This window comes from Asterias amurensis, chromosome 21 (genome assembly GCF_032118995.1).
Source record: "Asterias amurensis chromosome 21, ASM3211899v1".
In the NCBI taxonomy this organism is placed as follows: domain Eukaryota; kingdom Metazoa; phylum Echinodermata; class Asteroidea; order Forcipulatida; family Asteriidae; genus Asterias; species Asterias amurensis.
Genome location: NC_092668.1, coordinates 2,156,661 through 2,170,272, shown reverse-complemented (window position 1 = coordinate 2,170,272; position 13,612 = coordinate 2,156,661). Strand labels below are relative to the sequence as shown.

Genomic DNA, 13,612 nt, shown 5'->3' with positions numbered 1-13,612 from the left:
TGACTGGCTTTTGAAACTGAATTTTAAAGGCAGTGGACACTATTGGTAATTACTCAAAATGATTATGAGCATAAAAACTTACTTGTTTACGAATAATGGGGAGAGGTTGATAGTATAAAAAATTGTGAGAAACGGCTCCCTCTGAAGTGGAGTATTTTTCGAGAAATAAGTAATTTTCCACAAATTTTATTTCAAGACCTCAGATTCAGAATTCGAGGTCTCGAAATCAAGCTTCTGAAAGCACACAACTTTGTGTGACAATAGTTTTTTTCTTCTTTCATTGTTTACTCGCAACTTCGATGAATGATTGAGCTAAAATTGTCACAGGTTTGTTAGTTCATGCATATGTTGAGATACAGCAAGGGAGACGACTGGTCTTTGACAATTACCAATAGTGTCCAGTGGTTTTAACCTAGAATTTAGTGTAAACAGTGTAATAACCAATGGTCGTAGGGAAGTTTGCACTTTTCGAGTCAAAGGACTCTGTCAAATGAAGGCAGGTTTATACTCAAACCATATTTTGTGCACTTGACTTCTTACATTGTACTATATTATTGGACTATAACAGGCTTTTAAAACTGGCTTTAAAAATAACCTGCATGTTATGTATAGGCCTATCAGTAAACAGTAATAACCAATGGTCGTATGGAAATTAGCATTTTTCGATTCAAAGTTATTTTTTTTCTTTAGACTGGATGGTTTCACATAAGAGGGATGAATTTTCTTCACAATTTCAATACATAAAACATGTAGGTTCTATTTGAACAGGGTTCTGCCCACAGTGGTCGGTGCCAGGAAAACCTGCCCGGCACTCAGGATTCCCCAACCGCCACTGGAAGTATTTCCCAGCTGTTTCAGACCACCACACATTTTCCAAATAACTTTTAAAGTGCACTTGCAATTTCCTTTTCAAAGGTTTTCATCGAAATGTAAAATTGGTACCAGTAAAAATGGTATCCGAGGCCATTAATTTTGAGCGCTTCCTTGGTTTGAGTCTATTTTTAATGATATGATCTACCATGCAGGCCTGGAATTTCCATGGAGGTCATGTTCTCTGTTGCCCTGGTCTTGGCCTTGGTGCCCCTTCAAAAGTTACCAATACATAGACTCTTTAAGGTTTTCCAAAGGAAGTGCCCTTTTCAAAATGAAAATGTCCTTTTCCTCTCAAAGATGAACTTCCAGGCCTGACCATTCCTTGCTCTATGATGTAACTGATCCATCTCGCAATTCTAGATTCCAGGGTCTATTTTTCCATCGCTAAGAAAATTTTGATCATGGAGGCCTCCATGGTTTGATGTACTACATGGGATGTAGAGAGATTTTGGGAAATGGGGGGTAGCTCCATGTTCTCAAAAGATGCAGACCGATTGACAGGTCCACCAGATTTACATTCATTATTGTCGTGTGGATCCTGCAGCAGTACTGATGTCTACTCCTGGCCCCCAAAACAGCTCAGTATATTGGCTGATTGTCTGGAGTCAATTGTATTGATCTAAAATACAGCGCATTGATGCTGTATTGTGTTTTCAGGGAAACTTATCAATTGAAAAGTATCAAAGCTTAACTGTAACTTAGCTGTATAGTCTGAAAAGAGTGCTCTTTGGTCCCACCCATTAACAGTGTGCGCTGTATACAGACTTCAGTATACTCAGATTCTATTGATAGTTTCAAGGCAACCTGAAGTATAAGGTATCAGAGTTCAACATTAATCAGCAAACACTGGGATCAGTTGACTAAAGTATGCTTAGCAGGTATCGATGCTGAGCAAACTTTGCCGGGAACTTGACCTGTCTTTGCTGGGCATTATTCTGGACACATTTTTTTCCTTAAGCAGCTGTATAGAATTGGGCTCAGCTGGCCAGCTGTGTTCAAGATGTATCCTAGGAATTTTGGAGTTCTCTGGCCTGATAACACGCAGTTGGCTCAACGATGGTAGAGGTGAACATCACATATATATCCAATGGTGTATTTATGGACGCTCTTCATCTACGTGTTATTTTCTCTCTACACATTGTGGCTCGTCATTGGTGTGTTAATTTCATGCCTGACTGGTTTTTGCCAAAGTAGTTTCTTTCCGTTATCAAAGCACAGTGGTGGCAGTGTGGTACAAAGCATGCACAGATGAACACCAACAAAGTTCAGACTTCGCGCACCTTTTGTTTTGTTTTGTGAGTGGTTCGCGAGAATGACTGGAAGTGGAAGTTGGGCAAGGCCAACTCTTGAATTGCTGGTGCAATATGTGTGGGCGGTTCATTTAACTAGTGCTTAAAAAGAAAACTCCACTGGGAACTACTTTTATACCGAAGGAAATACATTTGCTTTGAGGTTGAAGAGCCTTGACACTGGCAACACTGCCTGCTTATCAGAGGTTCCTCGATGACGACTAGGCAGTCAGTTAGGTTTAGGAAGTTCCACTGGATATATACAAAGTCAACTCTGGAAGTCAACACTGTGAATAGTGGTGTCATGGATTTGTGGTAGTTTGGAGGATGTCATTGTACATGAAATAGATTGCAACGAGTGTTATGACCGAGTTGTTTGATGATTGTAGTTTGAGCTGAGTTTCTCCAGGAGTAAACATGGAAACTGACAGGTGAATACAATTGGATGAGATGGGTTCATTGCGCTGTATAAAGAGTAAAGCCTGATTCATACTTCTTGCGAATGCAAATGCAATACAAACTTTGACGTCACATGGCTGTTTTTGCAGCAAATGTTTCGCAGGAGTTCAGCGCAGGAGTTCAGCACAAGGCACCTAATAGAATTATTCGTTGCGAATTCTGTGACGTCAAATTTGATAGATCACATTTGCATTTGCAGGAAGTATGAACCGGGCATTGGCATGCACGTTCTCAATAGATCAGATGATTTTATACATTTCTTAAGGAGCTCTATTGAAAAAAAAAACAAAAAAACAAAAAACACTTGGGGTACAAACATTTCTTGTTCAATGCAGTTTCTTCTTTTTTGGTTATGTTCAGTAAATGAACTTTGACCGACCTAAAACAGAATAGTAGCAGTTTATGAAAACAAATTGAACAGTCCCCTTTTGTGCATTGATGTACTAAGCAAATTGTTTAACACCAAATCTTTTTTTTAATATAAACTTACCCAGTCAGTTTCCCTTGTGGTTTATTATTTCAAATTTAAACATGATAAAAATGTTTATTTGGTTTTGATTCCACTCATCACGACAATTTTTTTTGTAACTAAAAGGGGAGTTTTTTTAAAGGTTTCCTATAATGCAAGTCCATTGATGACAAATACTAATATTGTTTGAGCCTGGGCGGTGCCTACAGTACAGTGATCTACATTGTAGTTTCATTGTTTGTTGAAACAATAAAAACAATTCTCAGTGACTGCCATCAGTGAATGGCAAAAAAACATAAAGAAAGAAAGTCTCACTATGGTTCAGCAGAAAGCTGTAGATTGTTCATTTACATGTGGGGGCCCCAGTAGAGCTTTGCATGTTCTAGTGTAAATTCAACCCTATCAGTTGTCATAGTCTTAGTGTAAGACGTTTCTCGTTTTCCTTTCATGCACACCGCAGCCAATTTACCAACAGCGCCCGCACCGACTCACCTGACTTAGTCCACGGGGCGGTGAGTGGACTAAGTCAGGTGAGTCGGTGTGGGCGCTGTTGGTGAATTGGCCGCGGTGTGCGTGAAAGGAAAACGAGTTTGTTCATTCTTTTTTTTAAGTTTGTAAAAAAATTATAAAAATTAACCAATCAATGTATAAACCCAGTACAGTACCCAGATCTCAGTTGAACGTGTCAAATTTTACTACTTACACTTGCGCAGATGTCCAAGCTATAAATGTTTACTCGCCTGTACTGACTGTAGAAACTGCGGTCTGGTTCATTGGTGCCTTAAATGCATGAGAGCTAAATGATAGGAATGTCTGATGTGCATTTTGAGAAAAAGGTTACATCATACTAAGCGTCAAGTGCTATATTCAATATAATATCAGGCACAGCAATTTTCCTCTGGTAATTGCCCCTTTATGAGGAAAATGTAAATTTGTATTGGAACTCGGCAAAGGACACCGCAGGAAAAGCACAGGGTACCACAGCTGAGGGAGCAAATGGTGAATGTAGTTCAAACGCATTTTCACAGGTTATCTTTAAGCATGAAGTAAATAATTATCCCTTGGGAACAGGTTGGTTTGGATCTGCCTTTATGTATTACTCACTCATCCCAAGACCATGATGGGAGCATTGCTTTAAAGGCAGTGGACACTATTGGAAATTGTCAAAGACTAGCCTTCACAGTTGGCGTGTCTCAACATATGCATAAAATAACAACCCTGTGAAAATTTGAACTCAATCGGTCATCGAACTTGCGAGATAATAATGAAAGAAAAAACCCGAAAGAAGTTGTGTGCGCTTAGATTGTTGATTTTGAGACCTCAAGTTCTAAACCTGAGGTCTCGAAATCAAATTCGTGGAAAATTACTTCTTTCTCGAAAACTATGGCACTTCAGATGGAGCCGTTTCTCACAATGTTTTATACCTTCAACCTCTCCCCATTACTCATCACCAAGAAAGGTTTTATGCTTATAAATATTTTGAGTAATTACCAATAGTGTCCACTGCCTTAAAGTGTATACTCACGTGCGTTTTTCACACGTACCAGGAGTGTGCACACACATAGCACACGTGCACACAATTGAGAAACTAGCCCCATTCTGCCGCGTTCCACCAACAAGCTCTAGGACACAAAATGTCCAACTTCAAAACACTCCAGGGTAGCAAGGATCGTTTTTACAAACTATTTTTGGGCATTATGCACTTGAGATGCACTGGAGAAAGAACGCTCGCCCTGCTTGAGTAAACTCCAAGCTGACGGCAGTGGAATACAGATGATAGAGAAATGTGTGACCAGCTTACATTCTGACCCCAAAATTGTTCTCAGAGTAGAGAAAGAGAGAGAATAACCTTTAGGGAATTTTTTATTCTTTTTTGTCGTCTGTCTTGGTCCAACCTAATTAATTTGACCCGCCCACCAACCCGCCCCAAATTTTGATGAGCTAGATGAGCTAGATTAAACTCTCTAGCATCAGTAGTGTCAGCGGCCTTTCCTGGCTTTAAAAACAATATTTTTCACTTTGTAGTTTAATCAGGAATGAAGTTGACAATCTTGCCCAGCTTTTTCTTTTGTCTTCTTTTTCATTTATCGATACAATTTATTTATCCTTGGCGAATGGTGCTGGTTTTCCTCCCACATCAAACAACTGGAGTTTGATTTCAGTTATTTCTTTTGGACCATACCACCCACCGAAAATTTCGAAGAAATGTGTCCCCCAGCTTGAAGGTGTTGGTTATTGTATTATGGGTCACACAACCACATCGAGGTCGATCAATTACATCTTATTGAGTCCAGTCAGGCTCTATCTAACTAGCTAGGGCTTTGCATTAAAGATTCCTCCTTTGTGAGTTGCTGAAATTGTTATTCTTCCCGCTACACTCTCTGTTACCGTGTGTTTTTGTAACTTTTCTCAACTGAAGGGTGTAGCCTACACACTACAATGAGAACATGTAAGCGTTACTAATTCGCTGTCTGTGAAAATCAAAGTGGTGGTAAATGTCATGTGTAGATTGTCCACAGTTCAACTTACCTGGTGTGGTAGGTTTTCGGTTTTCAAAGCCCCACCTAATAGTGACCCACATTTTTAAACTTTTAGAGAAATGCCAATCTGATAAGTTTAAAGTTTGGGTAAAATCATTCCCACTGATGGTCTTAGTATGGAATTTCGATGATATTTGAGAATGTGTGTTCTGGTTGACTAGCCAGGAGAACCAGTCAGAAAGCTAGCCTTGCTCAAGGCAGTCGCATTATTCGCTCCGAAAAGACGCAGCTGTAAACCCACCCGCCGTATACCCTGTGCATGGTGTGTGCGATCTCACCGAATGACCCACCCGTATACACACTGTCACATCGCACGAATACTGTTCACACAAGTCATCGCACTCGTACACCACTAACCGCATGCGGAGGCCGTCAGGCCGACAGCCTTGTCGGATCTGTATCTTCCCGTTTTAATGTGTTGTATTGAAAAAATTCCAATAGTGGACGAAATTGGGGGGGCTCGAGGATATGCTAGTATGCAGCTCATGAATATGTATATCGTTCGTCAGACCTATCAGACAACACAGGATGTGAGGCAAATGAATTATTCATTTTGACGTCCAATCACGCACTTCCCTTATCACGACCTTTGGACCCTATCATGCGTCCGTGGTGGTGGTGTGTGAGATAAACATGTCTCGTCTTTCGCGGGCATTATGGTAATGAGCTGACCGTGGGAACTCTTCGCTTATTATAGTAATGAGGTCAGTGGCTTCATCACAGATCCTACAAGGCTGTCGGCCTGACGGCCTCCGCATGCGGATAGTTTACGGGGGCATCGTGTCGTGCGATGTTACGCACAGTGAATACGGGTGGGTTTTACGCACAGTGAATACGGGTGGGTTTTTATACAGCGGCGGTCTTTTTTTGGAGTGAATAATTCGACTGCCTTGAGCAAGGCTATCAGAAAGCCAGCCTTTTTACTCTATTTCATCTGTTCATTACAGTTCTTAAGGGATAGGGTTAGGTGTAAGACCAAGCAAATATCCATCGTCATTTCAATGGCAGATTTTTTACTCTGTTTCAAAGTATGTACGTGCGTGGGACCAGTCAGGAATACAGCATGTCATTTCACTCCCCCCCCCAGCTTTTTTTACTATTTCATCTGTTCATTAGTTTAGGGATAGGGTTAGATGTAGTGTACGACCAAGCAGCAGTCCAACATGTCATTTCAATTTCCCCCAGCTTTTTTTTCATCTGTTCATTAGGGTTTTTAAAGGGATAGGGTTAGCCAAGGTGGAGGACCAGCCAGCAATCCAGCATGTTATTTCACTGTTCCCAATCTTTTTACTCCATTTCATATTTAGATAGAAACACGTTTTTTAATATACTGAACTAGCCAACCGGCCCACTTACACAGTGAGTTTTGCCTGATTCTCATGTGTTTTCACTAGAATTTTTGTTTTGTCAGCAAATTACTGTTAGTAGGCAGAAGACTGTGCGCAACTCCTTAGGCCTATTACAGAAAGAATCTCAGGTGTTGCTGGCTTAAAGCAATCAGTAGATAAGAGATGTTTTATGGAATGCAAGATTGGACTGTAGTGCAACACAACAAATTTTAAGACACTGGACACTATTGGTAATTGTCAAAGACCAGTCTTCTAACTTGGTGTATCTCAACATATGCACAAAATTATAACAAATCTGTGGAAATTTGAACTCAATTGGTCTTTGAAGTTATGAGATAATAATGGAAGAAAAAACAACCTTGTCACTCGAAGTTGTGCGCTTTCAGATGCTTGATTTCGGGACCTCAAAATTCTAAACTTGAGGTCTCAAAATCAAATTCGTGGATAACTATTTCTTTCTCAAAAACTACTTTACTTCAGAGGGATCCGTTTCTCACAATGTTTGATTCAATCAACCTCTCCCCATGACTCGTTACCAAGTTTATTTGAGTAATTACCAATAGTGTCCACTGCTTTTAAGTGTCAGGAAAAAACAAAAATCCAAATTAAAAGCAACTGTGCATTTGATTTTTAAGCTTCCCGACGACGTTCAGAGTTTTTTTTTTCAAATTCTGTTTGTTGAGGACTTTTTTGAAGATTTGTGTACTCCATCAGCAGGAACACGTGTTTGTTCCTCTGTACCTCGGGGGAGGTGTACCTACGTTTCACCCTCAAGTGAGCTGTCAGATGGTGTAAGGCCTAAAAAAACAAAAAACATGGTCATTACATTGCCTAGTGTTTTTATTGTGTTGACCAGTGTTTGTTTACAAGCCATGCAATGACGTGTGACCCTCACAATCTCCTTCAATGAATGACGTGTATACAACAATTTGCAAGGTGATCTTTGAAAAACTGCAAAACAAAACAATCCTGTTGTCTCTACAGTTTGGCAGGAAAACAAAATATTTTATTCTGTATTAAAAACGTGATAAATATTGTTACACCGCACTAAGCAATCATATATTCATGTACCTTCAATTGGCGTCATTTGTGAAACAAACACGACGCAGATCTAATACGTGTGGGTGCTTCATTATTAATGATAAAAGCAGATTAAAAATAATTCTGACACTTAAAACAAACGGTGGGAAAAAAACAAGGCTCAACAATCCCGTCATTGCAAGATTTTCCCACTACCAGTAGACCATTAATTAATTTAAAGTCAGTCTGCACCTTGTTTGTGTAGGTGTACGATGACAAATGAAGACTGCATCATAGGATTCAATGATTCTACATATGTAAATGCCAATAAAGGAGGCTGGCCATGCACCAGTGACGTAGCTAGGAACAGCTGGCCGATTTAATAGCTTGTTCAAAGTCATGTCATTTTAATTGGCAATGTTATACTATCAGACAATGTACCAGTGTAACTTTTTTTGTTCGCAGCCCAGCATGTCTTTGGAACAGTGTTCTTGAAGGGTGTGAATTATTTCAAGTGACCAGCCTTGGTGGGTCACCAATGGAAATCTGAAGGTTTTCAGAGCTGGTGTTTTTAAAGACACTTTGGTGCCTGGTACATGTAGGAGAGTTGTAAATTTATACACCTGTTCATTTTGAATACATATGTTCTAGTGTTTACTATAACAAGTGTTTTGTGCTACGTTCTGTTTTTATAGTGCAGTTAATTTTATTGTGTGTAAAAAAAACCTGTCCCTAGCCTGGGATTTCAGTAGTGTGTATTTTGAGCACAGCCTTGATAAATGTGGCCCTGATGTCATCCTGTAATTTTACCAAGGATCCTGTACTATGTGAAGGCCCTTTTCTTTGCCCACACAAATTGTAAGATGACTGTATGGCATTAGAAACAAAATACCATGATTTGACAACCCCCAAAAAGTTAATCCAAACTCCATTCATGGGACAATACTTCCTTCAACCAAATTAAAACAGAGGTGTTTGCGCTAGCTGTTGGACATCAAACACATAATTTGGAAACTAAAAGGAATTTTACATGATACCCTCATAAAAAAGAAAGGGGGAAACTTGCTGTTGGATTTTGAGAAGGGTGTGTGTGTGTGTGTGTTGGGGGGGGGGTGAGTTTACAAAGAAATTAATGACAGTTTCTTGTTGGTGAAGGGTTGAAGGTTCTATGCATGATATTGAGCTTGAGGTTCAAGATATGTGTAACTCCAACAGGAAATGTGATAGGAAGTAGTTGTGGCTTAAGGGCATTGTTCTCGCTGTGTCCCTGCTGTGTCCTACAAAAAGTTCCTCCCCATAATAATACTGGGGTGGATTTCACAGAGAGTTAAGACTTGTCTATCTCGAGTTAGGACAAGTTACTCGTCTTTACTTAGGACTAGCCTTTTTAACTCCTAAAGATTCCTATGACTAGTACTAAGTATTATCTTTGTGAAATTGACCCCTGAACGAGCAGTTCACAGCGCAATCATGTACGTGTAAGGGACATTGTACTATTATTGTACAAGGTAGAAGTGTATGTCCCTCTCTTGACCCTCATCTGGCCATCCCCTGAACCTCCCCCAGAGCCTTTTTGATCCACCCCAGCTAATTTTCCGGCAGTGTATTGCCCCTTCTACCCTGGTCATGGCATCTCCCCCATAATGAGAGTAAAGAATAAATCACATCCATGGTGTGTGTCCCTAAGGCCAATGAAAATAAATTGATTGTTTCTTTCTCATCATCAACCCAACTCTTGAAATTGATATTGAGGATGTTTTTCATTATGTATTATTGTTTTTAACCTTGTCAAAATGATGCGTGTCCCATTGTTCTTTCCTGGCGCATGTTTCTCCAGGGCTTCAAAATTACCACAACGAACTGCAATGTAAACGCATCCATGTCTAAAGACATACTTTCAAAAAAATAGACACTTGGCCAAAAATACGTTATTTGCAGCCTATATTTTGGGACTGTTTTCGTAAAAAAAAGATTTTAGTAACATTTTACATCAAGGCCTTGCAAGGGCCATTTAATCTTCAAGCGGCCACTAACGAGAGACTACATCATTGTACCTATTATACTTTAGTGTACAATGTACCACATGTAGTAAATGGTTCTCAGCCACAGTACACCTGTTTTGTGTGTTCAATTTATGAACAACAGTTTGAACACCACTGATGAATGTGCACGTATATCAGAGATCTCAATGTTATATCAAATAACAAACGGGAAAGGGTGTGTCCATGATGACTAAAAAGTGCTATAAGTGGAGGCTGGCCATTTGCTTCTGGTCACTGTCTTGGTACCCTTGGGAATAAGTTGTAGTTCCAGATGAGATCTAAATTTCCATCATAGCCTTTGACCAAAGGAAAAAAACTACCTTGCCCTGATGACAAAAACAAAGTAACAGACATGCTCTTATCCAATCACAAAGAGAATATAAATAAGGTGGAAATTAAACAGAAATGTTCAAGCAGATGATGGTCGTCCATTTACCTTGGTTATGTATTTAAAAGTAAAAATGTACACATCTGAAGTACCTTACTGACAATCGCAAGAAAGGAAATTAAGTTGCTTTCACAAGGGGACGATAATGAAGTGTTGGTTTTTTGATTATATCCAGCATTCTTCTCACAACAAAGTGGGCACTAACATACTGTATGCAATTATAAACGTCGTTAAAAAACATGCTGATTAATACTTGAAATGGCCTTGCATGTGGTGGCCAATCTGGGCAATGATGAGAGACTACATCATTGTACCTATTATACTTTAGTGTACAATGTACCACATGTAGTAAATGGTTCTCAGCCACAGTACACCTGTTTTGTGTGTTCAATTTATGAACAACAGTTTGAACACCACTGATGAATGTGCACGTATATCAGAGATCTCAATGTTATTTATATCAAATAACAAACGGGAAAGGGTGTGTCCATGATGACTAAAAAGTGCTATAAGTGGAGGCTGTAAATGGCAACCAGATTTGACAGTTTCAGCTTGTCTCATTAGCTTTGGTCACTTTAAAGAATGCAACCCTGGTCAGAATTCACGGTCAGTCATTGACCTCTTGCTTAAAGGGGTTTTGGTACCCTTTGTAGATCAAGTTTTTGGCCATGACATGAATCTCTACTCACTGTGAATGAAGATGTAGGCCTATCGTATACATTACCTGTAGAAGTTTCAACTTCATTAGTTGAGGGGAAAAAAAGGTGAAAATCGCAGAGAAATGTTTTCAGGAGAGTCGCCTAATTTCCATTGTACATGCTAAAATAATATTGGTTTCACCGAGACGGAAATGTTTTACTCATTTCTCAAAATTCTACAGCACCCCAGCAAGTTATATTTGAAGGGAATCTTTCTACCAGTATTATCTTTTAACCGTGTAGGTTTAACGTAAATCTGTGGACGTTTGTGTTGTACAAAAGTTTCCAAACCGGGGCCCAATGTCATAGAGCTGCTTAAAGACAATGGGCACTAATGATAAATGTCAAAGACCAGTCTTCTCTCTTGGTGTATCTCAACATAGGCATAAAATAACAAAGCTGTGAAAATTTGAGCTTGATTGGTCGTCGGAGTTGCGAGATAACTATGAAAGAACAAACACCCTTGTCACACGAAGTCGTGTGCTTTCAGATGCTTGATTTCGAGACCTCAAATTTTAAACTTGAGGTCTTGAAATCAAATTCAAGGAAAATTACTTCGTTCTCGAAAACTACGTCACTTCAGAGGGAGCCGTTTCTCACAATGTTTTATACTATCAACCTCTCCCCATTACTCATTACCAAGTGAGGTTTTTTGCTGATAATTATTTTGAGCATCTACCAATAGTGTCCACTGCCTCCAAGCACAAACATGCTTACCAGTATAAGGTTACCAGCTGAACTACCATGTCACATGTACCATTTGTGATTGCATCCAGCTCATTTCTGCAATAGTTTCTGCCTATTATAAGCAGCTCTATAAAATTGGTTCCTCGTCAGAGGATTCAGCAGTCATTGACCTTTTGCTTAGATAACATAAAGACTGGTGCTGCTGATTGGGGATGCACGTGATTTTTTCTACTTTGATGGAGCAAAATTTTCTCCATCTGAACAGGTTTGTGCTGATAGTACAATTCCCTTAAGTTTCTCTTAAGTGGTCTACTGGCCAAATGCCAGCCAGTTTAAAACAACAAGGTCTTCAGGCGTGTCGGGCGATGACATTATTTGTATTTAATAGATGTTAAATTTGCATCGGGGATAAAGAATATTAATTTTTGGTTTTTACCCATATACACCGATGTGTGTAGCACTTATTTCATATGTGTGTAGCATTATTTCTATTAGATATTGGCTTAATTTTGAGGGAAAGGTTTGAAAATGAAAAGCTTATCAGGCCTGGAATTACAGGCAGGCCACGGAGGACAGTGTACATGTAGTTGTCGATTTCACCAAACTATTCCTAAACAATGGAAGTGCCCTTTTCAAAATAATAATTGCTTGCCTTAAGTCCACGCCTGGCCTTTATGCATTAAGCGTCCACTAGTACATAACATGACATGTATCAAACTTCTTAAAGGCAGTGGACACTATTGGTAATTACTCAAAATAATTATTAGCATGAAACCTTTCTTGGTGATGAGTAATGGGGAGAAGTTGATGGTATAAAGCATTGTGAGAAACGGCTCCCTCTGAAGTGCCATAGTTTTCGAGAAAGAAGTAATTTTCCACGAATTTGATTTCGAGACCTCAGATTTAGAACTTGAGGTCTCGAAATCAACCATCTAAACGCACACAAACTTCGTGTGACAAGGGTGTCTCTTCTTTCATTATTTTCTCTCAACTTCGATGACCGATTGAGCTCAAATTTTCACAGGTTTGTTTTTTCATGTATATGTTGAGGTACACCAAGTGAGAAGACTGGCCTTTGACAATTACCAATAGTGTCCACTGCCTTTAAAAGTTATGCAGTGAAGGGTTTCCAATGTATAGCATAGCAGCGCAAATTGTAAAATTATATACCGGTATCAGTTGTTACTAAAAATTCATCACTTGCTGCGCAATATCAGCATTCAGTGTGTACAAAATATTGTTCAGTCAAAACATTTCACAAAATCAGTCCCTCCCTAGGTACATCCATTTCATACCTCTTTAGAAGCATCACTGAACTTTTGGAATGTTATTCTGAGAGGAGGTTTATCAGATCGGATTTCGACCCAGAAATTGCAACCATCAAATGTGGAAGAACCAAAACAATTCCAATCTGAGAATATGACCTGCCTAAAGCCTGCAGTTGGAATTACCAATTTGGGGATATCCAGGAATACATGTGTGTCAGCTCCCCTGAGCGTATTAAATATCGCAATCTCTGACTAAAGATGATTCATATCTCACGCCAGAAAATTACTTACCGCAAATAACTCGCCCATTTCAACGCATTCATTTCGTTTGAAAAAAAAAGAGGTTTTGAACACCGATTAAATTTCTGAGAATCTTGGTGGCAAAATTACCAGATTGAGTAGTTCCCCTAAATGTTATCGTCAGATGATGTCATGTGTACGTGAAGTACAGTGTTATTCCTAGGGCTTAAAAATTGATTACCGCTGTCTTTCAGTGCATGGAGTTGTACCGAAGTGTTTATCCATCATTT

The 13,612-nt window shown here is 39.4% G+C and overlaps 1 protein-coding gene across 4 annotated transcripts in view; it reads left to right on the top strand.

The window, feature by feature from the left end:
- The window catches only part of LOC139952980 (maternal embryonic leucine zipper kinase-like), a 60,835-nt gene that overhangs the window by 4,337 nt on the left and 42,886 nt on the right, over window positions 1-13,612 (top strand). The window contains exon 1 of one of the 4 annotated variants that reach the window (XM_071952335.1): window positions 1,790-2,593. The exons of the other annotated variants lie outside the window; for them this stretch is intronic. Coding sequence (XP_071808436.1) covers window positions 2,580-2,593 — 14 coding nt within the window. The 5' untranslated portion in view covers window positions 1,790-2,579. Of the gene's footprint in view, window positions 1-1,789; window positions 2,594-13,612 lie in introns of those variants that run through there. 4 annotated transcript variants of the gene reach the window in all.